At 40.2% G+C, this 18,468-nt stretch overlaps 1 protein-coding gene across 2 annotated transcripts in view; it reads left to right on the top strand.

Annotated features, from left to right (window-relative positions):
• The window catches only part of Vps41 (VPS41 subunit of HOPS complex), a 151,320-nt gene that overhangs the window by 23,773 nt on the left and 109,079 nt on the right, over positions 1-18,468 (top strand). For both annotated transcript variants that reach the window (XM_051168098.1, XM_051168106.1), the window contains exons 3-4: positions 2,933-3,037; positions 10,334-10,411. In XM_051168098.1, the coding sequence (XP_051024055.1) occupies positions 2,933-3,037; positions 10,334-10,411 (183 nt within the window). The remainder of the gene's footprint in view (positions 1-2,932; positions 3,038-10,333; positions 10,412-18,468) is intronic.

An 18,468-nucleotide genomic window follows, 5' to 3' on the forward strand; every position in this document is an offset into this window, starting at 1 on the left:
TTATTCATTAATTCTAGTTATTAGTTGATGAATTCTGTTCATTTTTGTTCATTTGTTGATGGGCATTTAGGCTGCCTCTCCTACCTAGCTATTATGAATAGAGCAGCAGCAAACATGGATGAGCAAGTATCTCTATGGTAGAATACGGAGTGCTTTTGGTGTATGCCCAGGTGCTCTATAGCTGGAGTCATGTAGTAGATATATTTGTAACTTTTTGAAGAACCTTCCCACACTATCCATAGTGGCTGCTTCAGTTTCCCACAAAAGTGAAAAGGGTTTCCTTTTCCCCATATCCATGCCCCATTTTCATGTCTTTTGTTTTCTTTATCTTAGCCATTGTGACTGGGATAAGATAAATCTCAAAGTCATTTTCCTCTGGATTTCCCTGATGGCTACAGATGTTGAACACTTGAGTCTGACAGTGCCAGCTTTGGTTGACATCTTCACTGTAACTCCCTGGTAGCTGTAGAAAGGGCTACACAGCTAAGCCCCCACTGAAGTGCTTTCTACAATTGTTAGGTAAAACAACATGTGTTTATTGTTTTAAATCAGAGTGTTTGAGCTCAGGTTGCTCTACAGCAATAGGTGACTAATACCTGTGCTAAATGAGCACATTTGGAGACATTGCCAGTGGACACCCAGTTGTGGTCATTCGTAGGAATAGCAATTGCAGAGGCTTCTGTTGTGTTGTATCGACTCATTTCATGGGACAATGGGTAATAGGTTGACTTATATACATTGAAATATAGCATTTGGAAATGAATTAGTATTTTTAGCTTTATCTCTATCCTCTTTATTTCTGTATCTTGAGGAAATGAGTAAAAACTTAATGATATTTTTAACTAAAAAAATCTATGTAATGGGAAAATTACATCTAACTTTTGGTAGGTTTTACTAAGTTTGGATGAAGTGAAATAGTTGATATTGAATTTCTCCCACACTGCTTCATAGATCCCATTCTTTCTTTTTGCTCACTAATTAGCCTTTCTACATGAACTTGCCATTCTTGGCTTGAAAGAGAGAGACTGGAGCCTTGCTTCCTGTGTCTTCTCTGTCTTTGGCTCTTCAACAGGAAAGCACTTATCACTGCCATTTTTCTCTTCCCGAGTCTTCTCTTTACATGTGCTCCTCACACAGTTCCATTTGTATTTCTTGAGTTGGAGAGAAGATGCCCTAATCATCCCAGTGATAGCTTTCAGTGCTGCTCCTGCCCAGTACAGTTAACAGTGTGGTGGTGAGGCCAGGGCCTTAAGAGCTCTTGATGCTGTCATGTGTTCCAGGACACACACACGTTTCCTCCTATATTGCTCCTCCACTTGTCCTCTCTGGACTGCCCTTTGGTGGCATACATGGGATATGAATATAAGCTCTCCATCTCATGAATCTTATCTTCGATATTGCTAAAGTTTTTAAACTTTAAGCCACCTGTTGGCTTATTCATAAAAAAATTACATTTGTCACTTGTACTTTCATCTGAGAAATTTTTATTTGATTCTTTTCTAGATTACAGTTGTTGGAAGAAGTATTCTTTTCATCAAGTTGTTCTTATGAGTTTATTTTTTGTTTTTTAAAAATATGATCATACTTAAAATATTTTTCGGCTAATTATAATATATAGCTTACTTGTTTTATTTTAATAAATTAAGTTTTGAGATAGGATCTCAGTGTAGCTCAGCTAGCCTCAAATTTGGTGTGATCCTTTTGCCTTAGGTGTCTCAGTTCTAGTACTAAAGCAAACCTAAGTCCTTAGATTTATTTCTGTACTCCTCTGTTCTTGACTTTGGGCTATTTGGTCCTATAGGCATAGTATTGAACCCTACATATTATAAATGAAAATTATACACACTCGCATAGTTTTCTTTCTACTTAGTAGAAGTTTGTGCATTATGTACTTTGTTCTAATCAGGAATTAACCTTAACAATTCTTTGTTGATGTTTTGGTGTCCCCTGTGGACCAAACTTTCCAGCTATGGTATTCACCAGGACATATTTTGCTTATGGCTCCAGAATTCTTAATTATTCTCAGTTTACCAGAGTGATTGTTTTCTTATACATCTGTGGGGCCTCCTACTTAGTTTTTAGTTTTACATTCTATCCATCTTTAAAGAGTGAATGCTGTGGGGAAAAGCAGCCATGTAACAGGTTTACTTTTCTGCTGCTTTCTTGCATCATGACTTAGATCTTTTAAGTCTTCAAATTTGTCACTCCGTCTCCATAGATACAAAGACAAGTTACTGCTTTCCCTGCCTACAGCAGTGGGCACTCTTTCCTGCTGAGCTTGAATTTTTAGCCTAGCAAATTCTTCTTGGAAGACATTATTTGTAGAATGTATTAATTCTCTGCTCACTTTCTCACTGCTCTGAAGCCTTGGCCTCTGTAGGTCAGGTTGCCTCAGTTGCTCAGTGCAGGCCAGGATGGATAGTGCTTCCCAGGCCTGTTCAGTTACTCTGTGTAGGAATTTTGGTATACTTTGTGATACTTCACTGTTAGCTAGAAGGTGACGGCCAGAAGATCATTTTTAAAAAGAAGTACCTGTAAGTAGATTATTTTTTTGAACTTTTATTTTAGCTAATTTTATACCATTGCAGTTCTTGGTTTGTCAACTTTGTTTTAAACTTACAAGTGTACAATTGTAGCTCCTTAAACCACACTAGTTTGATGGGTATACTGTATCACACAGTAAGGTTCACCATATAGTTATTTAAAATACAATAGTAGGTTCAAATATCCATGTTTTCAAATATTGAATTTATTCTACCAGTGAAATTATATATGTAATTAGCAAAAAGAAACAGAAATATTAACCTATATGCATAATTGTAGCTTTTAACAATGAATGAAAGAGCTGTCTCTTGTTCCACCTTAAGAACTGCATTTTAAATCATTCAGACAAAGCCACAGTGACTGCAGTGCTCCTCTGTTTTTCATGCAGGAAGAGAGTGAAGAGGAACCCAAGCTAAAGTATGAAAGGCTTTCCAATGGGGTCACAGAGATTCTTCAGAAGGATGCAGCAAGCTGTATGACGGTCCACGACAAGGTAATGCGCACTTTAAGGGGATTCCAAATGCCCAGTGTCTGATTTCTTGCTATGGCTAAGGTCTCACTGACCTCTTAAGTCCACACTAGGTGTTGCACAACACCCCCAGTCTGTTCTTGAACCCAAACTGTTTGTGGTGTAACAGTGGAGGCCATGGCTTCATCCGTTGTTCTCGTCTTCCCTGTGAGCCTGGGAGCGGATCCCCAGCTCTGATGTAGCCTTGGGCTTTATGCCTCCCACTTAATGCCTTTTGCTTCAGATTATGTTCCCTGATAAACAGATCTCTACATTCACTCAACGCTTTAATGATAATGTCGGTTCTTTTGTTTTTATCACAAACTCCCTCCTTCCGCAGGAGTTCCCTGCCTCCTTTGGCTGTCACGCCATGGTTGCTGAGCTAACTCTGCTCTTCCTCACTGATGACCTTGAGTGCTCCAGACTCTTTTACTTCTGTTGACTTTCACTTTATGGCTGCCTTAGTCACCGTATCCTATTGCTGTGAAGAGACACCATGGGGAAAGCATCTTTTATAAAAGAAAGCATTTAACTGGGCACTGGCTTACAGTTTCAGAAGCATAGTCCGTTATCATCTTGCAAAGAGCATAGCAGCAAGCAGGCGTGGTGCTGGAAAGGTAGCGTAGAGCTATATCCTGATCCCCACACAGAGAGATGGAGCCTTGTAGCTGGCATTTGCTACTTTGTGGGTTCTTTTTCTTTTACCCTTTTCCACCCTTTGAATTCCATAACACTAGATAGGAGAGACAACAGGATGGAAGGGAAAGGGTGTGACGTTATGGTTGGTGTAGAGTTCCTTGGGGTAAATTGGATCTTTGCCATCAAGATATCTAATTCCTCCTCTTCCTCCTTCTCTTCCTCCTCCTTCTCCTCCTCCACTTCCTCCTCCTCCTTTTCTTCCTCTTCCTCCTCCTCTTCCTCTTGTTTCTTGTTTGTGCAGGACTACTTAACAAACTGCAACCCAAAGCAGCCAACAGAATCCAAACACCAACCATTCACCCACTCACTGGGGCTCTATCTAGTATTTATATAGTCTCTGAAAAGTTCTTAGAGTTCCAAACGTCACACAATCACAGAAACCATCTGATGCCGGCAAAGCTATACCTCTGAGAACATGAGGAAAATCATAGTCAGTTGCTGCGTGGCAGCCCCATATTCCCACACCTGGGATTAAAATAGAAACATATTCTTATATATTTCTGTGTTTTTTTAAGAGACCAAAATTACAATATTCTCACTACAGGTCCTAGCCTGGCCTGGCCTTTGAAACCTCAAAGCCCACTTCCCAAACTTCCTCCAACAAGGCCACAACCCCTAATCCTTCTAATCCTTTCAAATAGTGCTACTCTGTGGTGTCTAAACTCTCAGGCATTCTCATCAAACCACTGCAGTAGAGCATCTCCCACTGTCATGGCCATGCTGTAGAGGATTTCAGTAACCGGAAGTTGATAATCTTAGGCCAGCAGCACACTGTCATCACATTTCGTGCTCATTTTCACACAAACATCATTCATGAGTGTGGAGTCCTAGGCTCTATTCTTTTATTTTCCTTTAATTTTTTTTTGTCCTTTAAAGTTGTTAGTTATCCTAAATCTGCTGTGGAGTCTCATGCAGTCACGCTTGCTTTTTTACTAGATTTCCATAACCTGTCTTTCCTCGCTCCTGTTGTCCCAGTCCACCTCCTCAACCGCTGTCCTTTTACTCTCATCTCTTTCCCCTGCCTCCCTTCCCCCGTCTCCTTTCGCTTTCTCTTAGCTTTCCAACAGTGCCTCAAACTCATGCTTTTGCTGCCTTGGCCTCAGGAGTGTTTGCACTACAGGTGTGCACCATGACCCCATGCTGTGTCATTTCTTTAAGAAAGTTGAAACAATGATTCAAGGTCATCCTCAGTTTCAGAGTTCACACCCACACTTACTCATAGGAGTTCAAGGGTGCTTTTGTCCACTTGTGTTCGTTTTCTCATAGATGTACTTGCTAACAATATAACAACTGAATATTAGCACTAGGTAGCCAGCAATCTACTTTGTATCTTTATAAATAACTTGGCTATTTAGACTGTTTAAGAGAAATGCTGTTCATAAATTATTTGATTTCTTTTGTCAGACTTCTTTTACTTGGTGTACTGTTTTGACGCTCTTCTATGTCATAGAGTGGATCGATATTTTATTCTTTACTGATGAATATTTTGTTTTATGGTCATACCATAATTTCTGTATCCATTCATTGACTGATGAACAGTTTGCTGATTGTAAATTGTTTCTCTTTTTGAGACTTCTTTATCACAACTGCCCTTTTTTGACCTTCTTGGTCATTTCTGGTGTTCCCTTCTCTTTCTTCTGCTTTCCTTTTTACGCCCCCCCACCAAACCCTGCTTCCTTTACTTACAGCAAATACATATTGGGGTCATCTTTTCCATGTGAACTTGCACCCGTTTGTGCTGTGTGAGCCCATTGGGTGGCATCGCTGTTTCCTCTGTGACCTAAGCCAAAAGTGACAGCTCGTCTCTTTTCCCAAAGCCATCCCTCTTGTCCTGTGATTGTGTTTTTTCTACGCTTGAGCACTGGCCTTCAGCTTCCTCCTTCCTGCACTTGGTACATGGAGGACTGTTCTTGATTTCTTGTCTAAACCCTTCTGCCACTTGTTGCAGTGTGCTGTGTTGTAAATACAGAATTTTCTAGACCCCTGTATAATTTTTCATCATCTAAATGAGGCCTGAGCTCTTCAGTGCAGCTTGTGAGGCACTCTAGGACTTTGCCTGTTGTGTGTAACTGAGCTTCTGTCTCATTGCTTTTTGCTGTGGGTGTGGGGCTGTGGTACCAATGTTTTGTCCTATTCTGCTTGTGTGCTAGATTCTTCTCCTCCTGAGCTTCTGTTTAGCCCACATTCATCATTTTCCCTGAAACTCTTGCACACACTGTGAAACAGGGTGCATTCTTTCACATTTGTGCTCTGCATTCCTCTTGCTAGCCCTTTTTTTGCCCGAGTGGCCTCCAGAGATTCTGATCTGATCGTGCGGTCTTGTCTGTTGAAACTTGCTGATTCCTGATGTCTTAATGATTTGGATCTGTCCACCCTTCTTTCCTCCTTTTCCAACTTTCATCCCTGTGTAATTATTTGGTGCTCCTTGTTAGTCAGCCTTCTCAACTGCACCACCAGCCTTTTCTCTTGGGCATGAATTAGATGGATCTTTCATCTGTGTAAAGCTGCTTATAATTTCCTGTCTCTTGTTATGGAACTTCATGCTGTTGAGCAAGTTGTTTCTGCTCTGGCCTGTGTGGGCTTTCTGATTCTTCCTTCCAGGGTTATAACATCGACTCCTCTTATTTCTGTGAATCTTAGAGGTACTGTCATTTTAATCATAGATTTTAAATTGAATTGCAATGGCTTATTTTTATATCTGTTTTCCTCAGTATAGCAAAATCTTTATGTTGCCTTTGCTCATGTTCTAAGTACGTTATAGTTCTTTTTATGTCTTTGTTGAATGATGATTTGGATGAATGAAATGGAGCGCCATGTTTGTCTCTTAGTCAACACCTTACAGAGCCAATGAGTTATGATAATTGGAAACACTGTTCATGCTGACATTTAGAACATAGACTTCCAGTTGCGGTCTGTACTTCTTAGTAGGAGAATTCCAACTGAGTTGACAGCATTTCAAGGTTTATGCTTGCCTTGTTTCTGCAGTTCTAGGAACTGAATGCAGGCATTCCAGGCCCGTGCTCTGCATCCCAGCTGCTTCCTTGTCTCTGCGTTTCAGTATTTATTTCTGTCCCTGACCACACGTGGTGTCTGTTTCTAGTGAAGCCTCGTCAGTTTCGGGACCTAACTCCTCATGTGTTGGAGGCTGTCCAGTGGCAGTACTTTGAATATTGTAAAATGCTTTGAGGAAGGCTGAACACACATACAGTGTGCGTCCTTTTCTTGGTGATTCCACAGACCTGCTCACAAACCCATCTACTTCACCCACATGAAGTTCAGTTGTGCACAGTGGAAGCACTGCACATAGTGGGTTAAAATGTCCACTCTCTGTAAAACAAGCCAAGTTTCATTAATTAAACATTAAAGGGAACATTGAAGCTATATTTATGGTTATGCACCCTAGATTTTACGTGTTTTCATGTAAACCCAGAAAACAAAAAAACAAACCAACAACAAAAAACCCCAAATCTAATACATAAGAAATTTTCATAAGATGTTTTATTTATTTATTTATTATGTATACAGTGTTCTGCCTGCATGTACACTTATAAGCCAGATCCCATTGTAGATGGTGTGAGCCACCATGTGGTTCTTGGGATTGAACTCAGGACCTGTGGAAGAGTGGCCAGTGCTCTCAGCCTCTGAGCTGTATCTCCAGCTCTCAGATGTGTTTTAATTATATTCACTTGCGCATGTGCGTATCCCCAGCTCTTCTCTTTCCATTCCCAGGTCTACTTCCCTTCCCTATCCAACTTCGTGCCCGCCCTCCCTCCTTCCTTCCTTCCTTTCTTTCTTTCTTTCTTTCTTTCTTTCTTTCTTTCTCCTGTGAAAGACCAAATGTGCTGCCCAGAAATTCTTGGGTGTGCAGTCTTCCACTGGAGCATGGTTAGTGTACCAGGGGTACACTTAGTAAAAACTGACTCTCTCCCAGGAGCTAACAGTTGCCAGCAGCTCATGGCTGGGGGTGGGATTGTGTGCCCAGTTCCAATGGCCATGATGGGTCTGGGCTGGCTTGGCCTTGCACAGACTTTGTTTATACTGTTGCAACTGCTCTGACTTGAGCTGTGCTCTGTCAGAAGATACAACTTCCTTAGAATTTTCCCCAACCTCTGGCTCGTACACTCTTTCCTTCCCTATTTCTGCAGTGACTCAGGAGCCTTGGGAGAAGCAGTGTGAGTGGCATACAAGTCCCATGTGGGGCCAAAGCATGCTGCGCATTGTTATCTGTGCCTTGGCCAGTTTTCATTGCGTTCATGTATTTATGTGTGTATGTGTTTATTTATGATGTCTGTGCATGTGTGTGTGATGGAGTGCATGTGCATATATAGGCATGATTGAGCCATGGTGTTTGTAGGTCAAAGGACAGCTTGATGGAGCCGATTCTCTTTGTACAGCCCATAGATTCGAGGGCTTGAGCTCATCGTCTGTCTCAGCAGCAAGCACTTTGACCCACTGAGCTCAGAAGCTCCTGGGTTTTAATGGCTAGATGGAAATAAAACTTGAAGGATTTGTTCTTACATTCTGTCATAGTGGAGGCAATCTTATAGTTTGCATTTTGGCTGGTTTTTAGGTTAGTCAAAAGCATTAGCAAAAGATTATATGAATTATCCATAATTTCAGTAATTAAATGTGATCAGCACATTAAACATTATTTGGAAGAGCATCTAGTTGCTTAATTTGAGACAGTAACATTCATTTACTATTCTAAAGTGGTTAGGTGTTTTTCTAAACAAAAGATAGGTTGCCCTACAAATAAACGAAAAAATTTCATAAATGGTCTAAATTTACTATATCTTTAGATTAAAAATACAAAATCAAAATTATATTTTACTATCTATCCTAAATAGTTAAAACCAGCATTTTTTCAAAAGAGAGAAAAGGAATTAATGTGAGTAAAATATCCTCTATTTATCCTCTCAATTTTTTATAAAATAAAACGTAATTATTTTTTAAAATGGCCTGTACAGTGATGCCACAGAGGGACACAATATTACTGCATTTTAAGGATCCAAACTCTCTTAGTTTCCTAACAAACTAAATGCAGAATTTATGAGGAGAATCGATACTGTGAGCTACTTGGGGTGCAGTGAGCTTTAAGGCCCACTCTTTTACCGCAGAACACCATCAAATGGCATATCGCTTGCCTTCGGTTACCATTTTATGTGGCATCTCCTATTCAGATACTGTCAATATCACTCTGAAGATAAAATTACAACCATTTGGGTCCTCTAGTTCTGATTAGAATGTTCCTGTGCTTTGGGGAAAACATTCCTGCTTGCTTTAAGTATTCAGCTAATTTCCCACCAGGATCACCTTCTCCCTTCTTTTGCAGTGCCCAAGCCTCCCGTTTGCAGCAGGCTCGCTGTCTGCCCTGGATGACTAATCGTCATGGCACCTGGTGCATTCAGGCAGGCCTGTGCAGCGGAATCGTCATCCCTAGTTATGTCTGCACACCTGATGTTTTATTAACCAGTATTGATTTTTTTACCCAGGAGACTTTTTTCTCCCTGAAAAAAGGCAACCTTGCAGGAGTGAAAGGCATTGCAGGGGATGAATTTCTAATGAGCCCCCTTTCCCCTTTTTGTAGCTCCTCTTTAATGTAGCTTCTTATTTTAAGTGCCTGAATTGAAATTTCATTTTTAGCAATTCTATTTTGATAAATCCCCTCAAATCTTGATTTTTGTGAGGTTATTTTTTTAAAGATTGTGCTGCTTGACTGAAATGCTTAGTAGTGCCTGTGAATTTGAGCATTTCATTACAGGCTGCAATGAAGCATGCTGGCGCGCAGTGAAATACAGAGGATTCTAGACTGTTTGAGTAATGCTTAGAGAAATGAAAAGGAAGAAAAATCTCATGTCGTATTTCAGGTAGTCCTTAAGTTTCTTCTGGCTTGTTTAGGATCAGTTCAAAGGAATAAAGAAACAGTGGGATGTGTGAACTAGCCTGATGCCATAAAATGAATATGTAGCCTAGCAGTTACTTAGTGACAGCAAAGGATTATTTTTGCATTGGAATATAAACATTTATGCTCAGTGTTATGTGGTACCATTTATAGAGATGTCCTATAGCTGCTGATACAAGTACATCTGAGGTTTTTCATCCCTCAATGTGGCTTGGATGTTTCCATTTAGAAATAATACTTTATTGTTGCTAAGCATTCCCCCCACCCCCATTGGACTGAAATGATGGCCCAGATTTCCACGTTTATCTTAAATTAGGGAGACTTTCTTAATCATTTCCTCTGACTTTGGGTTCAGCTGTAGCATGGTTGAGCTTTTACTGCTGCATTTTTAATTTACTGCCCCAGTCCATGAGGCATTGTGTACAGGACGCATACACACCATTAGCTGTCAGTAGATGAGGGTCCTCATGAGTCATGTTGACAGCCGGCTTGGCTATCCCTGTAAAATAGGCCTGGTTCTGTCATTTCCCCAAGCTGGAGCCGCACCTTTTCTAAGGAAAATGTGTCTTCCAATATATGTGGACATTTATGCACTAAATGTTTTCACTTTGAAAGATTGTTATTAAGTGTATGCTAATACACTGCATATTCATTAATTGACCTCTCTGCTTTTCTTGCAGTTCTTGGCACTGGGTACACATTATGGCAAGGTTTATTTACTTGATGTCCAGGGAAACATCACTCAGAAGTTTGATGTAGTAAGTATGTGGTGTAAAATAATGTACGTGTTAAGTGTCTTGCTAAAAATTTGTGATTTTTAATAGTCAGATAGCATAAGAAGATATTGATTAAATGAGAATATAAGTCTAAAATTTATAGTGTATTCTATATTCTATAGTGTATTTGAAGATAAACTAGAGAAAGTTCTCTGTAGATACAAGTATACGTATATTAACTTGACTGATGTGTGTGTGTGTGTGTATATTTTATTTGTGTGAATTTATATAATTGCAGGGTTTTAGTTCATTGTAGCCATTCATTTGACTTTGAATGGAGCATTAAAGTAAAATATATGTTTACTTAGGTTTAATTGGCAATGTGGAATGTTTAGATCTGTGGTTTTCATCCTTTCTGGTGCTGTGACCCTTTAATGCACTTCTTCATGCTGTGGTGACCCCGACCATAAAGTTGTTTTCTTTGCTATTTCATAACTGTAATATTGTTACTGTTATGAATCATAAGGAAAATATCTGATATTCAGGCTATCATGAGCCACAGATTGAGAACCTCTGCTCTAGATGAATTGTTATTAAGAAAAAAAAAATCCCACTTCTATTAACGAATGGTGCTAATTTCCATGCTCTCAGGGTCTGTGGGATCTTGTGTGTGCACCCCTCTTTGCTGCCTAAGCCATTTTACCATCTCATTGAGTTGCCAGATTTGATTAGAGCATAACTGATGGCGTTGGTGGGTCAGTCATCTCTTCTACTATATGCAATTCAGACACTCTATGTCTTGCTTTTAGGCATACACAGTTGGGACTTTTGGTATTGAGGATGAAAGAATACTGCATTGGAAGTTTGAATTTTGTGTTTAATGTATACCTTAAAGGCATTGGTAGTTTCTGGTTTTTGTGTAACTATGAAAATAGTTTTTGAGATTATTTTGAGGCACAGATGTTAAGGTTTTTAGATTTACTTATTTTATTTTGTGTGTGTGAGTATTTTGTCTGCATTCATATTTGTCCATCGCCTGTGTCCCTGGCTGCTGAGGAAACCAGAGGATGGCCTTAGATCTTTAGAGTTATAGACTATTGTGATCCACTGTGTACATTCTGGGAACTGAATCCAGGTCCTCTGCAAAAACAGCAAGTGCTGTTAACTGCAGGCCATCCCTCTAGTGGGGTGTGAGGGAGGCATGGAAGATACAAAACACAAACAGCACCAACAGAAGCCCTCAGCTCTTGTGGAGAGACCTATGGTAAGACAGTCAGTTTCTAAAGCCAGTGTGTGATCCAGGAGAGTCAACAGAGTGAAGGGGCCAGAAAGGGAAATGCGCTGCTCTGTCAGGGCAACATGCTTGTTTTTTCTCATAGTTGTCCTTTCTTTGGCAAAGGACTATATTCCTTACCCTCCCTCTCCGATTACTCTGGCTGTACATCTAAGCCTTTGGTCTTCCCACTGTGATCTGTTAACATGAAAATGCAACTGAGTAGCGATCTCTCTCTCTCTCTCTCTCTCTCTCTCTCTCTCTCTCTCTCTCTCTCTCTCTCTCTCTCTCTCTCTCTGTGTGTGTGTAGGGTAATGGATATCATGGGATGCATTACACATGCCTTTACAACTTAAAAAGGACGTTTGCCTGGGCAGTCTCTAACTCTTCGCATTGTTTAGAACTTGGGTGTTTGCCTGTGAGGTTTATAGTCATATATGTCTGTTCTGTTTCCAGAGAGCAGTCTTTGTGTAGCTTTAGCTTGTGCCTTCAGTTCTGTCTCCTTTTCCAGGTTATTAAATATCTCATCCATAAAATTGCCTGTACTTTGGATTTTGGCATTATGTGACATCTTTGAAAGCTAAGCTTCTGTAGTGGCTGGCTTTATTTTGTTTGTTTGTTTTTGTCTTTTCCTTTCTTAGGTAGATGAAGAAGATAATTTGATGAGTTGGTTTTTTTTTATTTGTTTATCCTCTCCAAGAAATTTGATAACTTGCCCTGGAAAAGTTACTTGTTTAAGGGCATGGCTTCTTGGTGGTTCTTGTCATATTAGACATTGTAGTGTCAAATACCAGTTGCTCATTATCCTTTGGAAGAAGTGCTAATGTCAGTTTCGGGATTTTATTTCCTTTTTCTCTGTTTTCGATGTGGTTGATTGGTAGGGCTCTGTGTGCCTCTTCTTTAAAACATTGCCCTTTGATTTGGCAACCATTGAGTAATACTTGCCAGTGTTTACATTGTTCTGTTCTTTTGGGACCGAGTCTCACTCCACAGGCTCCCACCCCCACTCTGTGTACATATTTGCATCCTAGGAAGGGTAGGGACTCAAAGGGCTATAACTTCTGGAGAGCTGGGGTTGGAGGTGGCAGTCCTGCCCCTGGCCGTGGTTGGCATATTTGATCTAGAACTTTCTCATCATTAGGAAGATGATAAAAGAATAGCAAGAGAGTTTGAGAAATTACTAGATATCGTTGGCTTGGTTTTTATTTTTAGATAAAAAGTAATGCAAACAAATTAAAATCAGACAAAATAATAATGCGTTATATATGTAGAATCTTTTACTTTCCTCAAGGAATGCATTTTCAACCCACTCATTGCATTGGTACTACTGCTGATCCGGAGAGCAGCATAATGAGGCCGCAGTGCTGACCTTTGCTGATGAGTAGGGCGTGGGCTGGCAGGTGTGGACGTGTGAAGGGTCACTTTACACATGTGTCTAAGGTGCTTCAGGTGTCTGAGCGGATAGTGCCCGTGTGCCTAAGCTGTCCTTCTCTCGCCTGTGTTCTATAGAAGAAAAAAACTGAGCACCTCAGTCCATATTTTTAAAAAAGTAATATTGCTTTTGCCATTAATATCACAAGAGGAATAATGTTCTTGGTGGAATCCTAAAGCTGAGCCAGGCTGCATGATAACCCAGCAGTTGCACTTTGAAAAAGTTAACTTCCAAGAAAAATGCATGCAGTACATACGTCCATAAAACTGTAGGCCAACACGGCCTAATTCATGATAGCCTCAACTGGAAGCAATCCAAATGCCCACTGGTAGTGGAAATGGATCTGCACATTGTGCTGTGTTATGAGCAGCAAGAACGAACCGCTTGTCAGTCGTGCGTACAGTGGTCTACCAAGCCACACAGCCAGTGTTACTCTTGAGTTCCTGCTTGGAATAAATGATTATAAAATACCATTATTCTTTCTCTTTAATGACCCTCATTTTCATGTAACGTATTCATTTAAGAATTACCATCAGAGTGCTTATTTTTTAAACAGTGGTGTGTCATTTCTGTGTTGAATATTTTAGAGCATTTTATGACACCAGATAAAGTTTTTTTGTTTGTTTTGTTCTTTACATATTAGTAAAAATGTGAAGACTCCATTAGTCAAACCAGACTTCTGTTTAGCAACTTTTGGTGGTTTTCATTTTTACTAGAAGTAGAGAGTGACAGGGTTTCACTGTTTCGTGCCGTGGAGGGGATGCTAGAGGAACAATTCAGAAAAACGTGGCCACTGAAGAAACGAATAATGGAATAAACAAGGGCTTCAAGCATTTTCTTTGACTGACAAAGTTTTTAATGAGGTTTAAAGGGTTTTCCTTCTATTCCAGGTACTTGTCTGTTGGTATTTCTAATTGGTTTTCACTTAGGGTTAAATTAACAGGTCCAGTCACACTTGCCAGTCATTAGAACTGTTTATGTTCACACATTAACAATAAAGTCCCACCTTCAAAATTTAACTAGTTTGAAATATTTTTATTTTCAGGAAAATGGATGGAAATCATGATAGTAAATGAAATAATTCAAACTCAGAAGACAAAAATTGTATATTTTTTTATATTGGAATAGATTTAAAGAATAAAAAAGGACTTGAAAGCATACAGGGCTCTACTTGGGTTCAGGAAAGTGACCAGTGTGAAAGGGTAGAGGAGCAGGAGAAAGACATAGTGGTGCTGATTGTGTGTAATGTGCATGATAGGCATGTCACAGCGAAACCATACATTTAGACAAAAAAATATGTAATGATAAAATGAAAAAAAGCTATTTTTTTGAGATTATAATAACAATTTCTTCTTTTCATTTTCTCTCTCAAAACACCTTCTCGTATACTTTGTCCTCTTCTTTCTTTCAAATTCATGGGTTCTCTTTTCCTAAATTGTTGTATCGTGTGTGTATATAATATATATGACATATATGCACATATATACACATATGTGTGTATAATATGTATATTCCTAAATATATAAACATAACCTATTCAATCCATATAATGTTATTTGTTTTTTTCCCTATAATGGCATTTATATGTACATGTTTTCCATTTCATATCAGATAAATAATTGGTATATTCTCCTGATCTCATCTTTCCTGGTTACCATAGTTCTGCCTAGGGTTGAGCCTCATGAGTTTCCCCTCTACATAATCATATCTATTGGTGTCATCCTTGTTCAGGTCATGTTTGTGCAGCCATGTTGGTGACACTTCATGGGTATACCTTCCCTTAAGAGCTTTAGATCATCATCTAACAAACCACAATACCAGGCATGAGAAGCCCTCATGTAAGTCGTTGGTCAGGCTTGCCCAAGAGACTTTCAAAACATTATAGCCTACTGCTATTGCCTGGCTGTTCCCCAGAGCAGGAAGGTAAGTCCCTGTTGCTGAAGACATGATTTTCAGACATGAAGCTCAGAGGTTCTCAAGCTGCAACTGTCCTGAAAGCCTCCTCTCTGAAAATTGTATTTTATGGTAGCAGAACGCACCATGCAAGCTTCAATGGAAGGAAGCAGCCAATAGTCTTGTCCAGCTATGACACCTGTGAACTACAGTCGCAAGGAGCATGGCATGATAATTTGAAGTGTACAGCAGCGGCACATATACCTGGCAGTAACCAACAGTCTCTAGCTGGACTTATGAACCACTCAATGAGGGGAATCATGCTTGGTACTGGAAACCTAGCCAGCTTCTTAGAGCTAATGAAGGCATGGATCTTGGAAGAAAACCTACAAGTACCACTTTATTAAACCAGCATAAATTGTAACTACATTCTAAATATTTGTTCTTATACACACAGGTAAGTTTAGTTCTCACTCTTCATTCAGAAAACTTCTCTTTGCAACAGACAGAGACATGTACAGAAAACCACAACTGATGAAAATTGTGCAGCCCAGTCCCAACTGATGTATCCACAACACAACTCATGCACCTGCGGCTCAAGGCTCATCGTGGAAGATGGGACAGAAATATTCTAAAAACTAGAAGAACAGGAAGTTTCGTTTGAGATTATAGCTCCTAAAAATGTCAAAAAGTGCCTCTTATTCCACATTCTTGTTCCTGATGGGGAGAGGTGGTGTAGCAATTTTATCTGAATAGAAACATTGTCTCTAGGATGGAGGAAGAGGGTCATAAAACTCAGAAAACTAAAGAAACTTACAAGGCTTAGGAAACTCATGAAAGAATTACAAGATTCACAAGACCTCTCCCCACCATCCCCCGCCCCCAAAATACTAACATTTGCTGGGGAAGACTGAATTTTCTCCTCTCAAGAATCGCTGATTGCCTGTTTTTCTTTACTTAGGGGTAGGGCCTTCTGAGATTTCCTCTATTCACAGGGGCAGCGCACTGCATGATACAGGAATAAGAAAGGACTTTATGAATAGGAATCCATCTGCCCAGGAATTAAGGCCAGGAACTGATAAGTGGTACCTCATAACACTAAAGGAACAATCAAGTGAAGAGGAAGCCTACAGGGTGGGAGAAAAGTCATTGCCATCTATGACTGTGATAGAGTGTTGATATGTAGCATATATAAAGAACTCCAAAAATGAAGAATCAAGAAACAAATTAAAATGGGCTATGAATCTGAATAGAGAGTTCAGTTTTATTCTTCAAAAGAAGAAATGAACGTGGCTAAAAAGATGTCTCAAAGAGTGCTTAACATCCTTACCAAATTCAGGAAATGCAAATTTACACCTATTTTAAATGTTTCGTATCTATTTGATACATTCTCTTCCCCAACTGAAAAACACATGGTGGTGAGGATATGGGTGAAGGAGAACCCACCACTATTGGTGGGATTGCAAACTGTTCTAGGCTTTCTGGAAATCAGTATAAAATATTCTCAAGAAACTGAAAGTAGATCTGTGATTTGACTCAGCTATATCACTTTCATAGTTTGCTTCCATTTGCTGTGACAAAGATCATGATCAAAAGCAACACGGGGAGGGAGAGGCGTATTTGCCTTACATGTTACAGTTGACCATCGGGGGAGCCAAGGCAGGAATTCAAGGCAGGAACCGAAGGGAGGAGTTGAAGCAGAGAACACGGAGTTTACCAGATCCTTGGTCATCTCTGCTGCTCACTGGATTGTTCCTCATTGGTTGCTCAGCTTGCTTTTTTATACCATCCCTAGAATACCTGTCCAGCTGTGACACTGACCCAGAGCTAGACCTTCCTACACTGATCATTAATCAAGAAAAGGTCCTGTAGACCTTCCTACGAACAATTTGATAGAGGCATTTCTCAGTTATGGTTCTTCCTCCCAAATAATTTAGCTTGTGTCAAGCTGACCAATGAATGAATGGATGAATGAATGAATGAATGAATGAATGAAAACCCAATTTACTCAGTACTTGGTATGTGCCTACCCACAACAGCAATCTAGGAACAATACTTCACCGAGAATAAAAGTTAATAGAAGAAAGGCATTCTAGACATAAAGGATGGGATGAAAAGTTAGGAACAAATACACACACACACACACACACATACACACCCCCCACACACACCAGAAGGTGACATGTGGATCAAAGTAAGTACAGAGAAGCTTCTAGATCTTGGATTGGAAAGGTGCATCCCTGGCCATGCCCAGGGTCCAGGGCTTTTCCATCCTCTCAACACATGCATGGTGATCAGTTTCCTTGGTGTGTGGTCCTTCATCTTGCCAGGTACAGCTCACTGTTCATATGTAAGGTCCCGGGGAGCAGAGTCAAGACTATGTTGTACTTCTCCATCTTGTTCCCACTTCTGCTGCTGCTATTGGGTGCCGGGTAAGCATATATTGGTTGATAGTACCATGTTTGATTCACACCTGTGGAGCTTCACTGTCCTTGTGTAAGCTTTTAGAAGACATCCGGAAATCAGGCCATGCTTGCTTGCCTGTGTGTCATTCACCCCTAGGTTTTTCACTGTATTTATGATCAGATTTCTGTCTACTTCAGTCTACTATAGAATGAATTTTGTCTCCCCTCCTACTTCATGTTTTGAGTCTTTAACGTCCGCTGTGATGGGGTTTGGGACTGAGACTGGAGTGATTAGATTTAGATAAGGCCTTAAGGGAGGGCATTAGAAACACCAAAGAGGCCTCCTCCCCAAGACCTGAGAAATCTGTGCTATATGAGTTGCCTTGACCTTAGTATTTTCCTAGGGTGTATCTGGCCAACTGATATGAGATGGGAACCTTTAACCTTACTTTTGAAATTAGTCCTCTTTGGCAATCACCTGTGCAGATTGATTTTAATCAGCTTTACACAAAGCTAGACGTATTTGGGAAGACGGTGTCTCACTTGTAGAATTGCCATCATCAGAGTGGCAAGTCTGTGGAGGCTTTTTCTTGATTAGTGATGATGTGGGAGAGCCTGCCTTCCTGTGGATGGTGCCACCCTGGGCAGGTGGTGCTAGGCTGTGAAAGCCACAGGCTAAGCCAGCTGTGGGAAGCAGGCCAGTGAGCAGTGTCTTTCTATGGCTTCAGTTTCAGTTCCGGCCTTGAGATTCTGCCCCAGCTTCTTCTCAGTGATGGACAGTGTGAAATGTGAAGTGTAAAATAATATAAAGACTTTCAGCCTTCATGTTGGTTTTGGTCAGTGTTTTATCACAGCATTAGAAAACAAACTCAGATACTAGTCAAAATAATGCTTTTTGAGAATTTCGTATATGAGTTTTATATTTGTACATCTCCCCTTCCTCTTTTTATTTCTACCCCAACACTTCCTCTCCAAATTCAAGGCCTCTTTTTCCTTATTTATTATTGTTTCTCTCTCTCCCCCCCCACCCCCTTTTATACACACACACAGAGGTCTTTTTTGGTTGCTCTGGGAATTCACATGAGTTGAGATGTCG

The sequence above is a fragment of the Acomys russatus genome, chromosome 3 (assembly GCF_903995435.1).
Source record: "Acomys russatus chromosome 3, mAcoRus1.1, whole genome shotgun sequence".
NCBI lineage: Eukaryota > Metazoa > Chordata > Mammalia > Rodentia > Muridae > Acomys > Acomys russatus.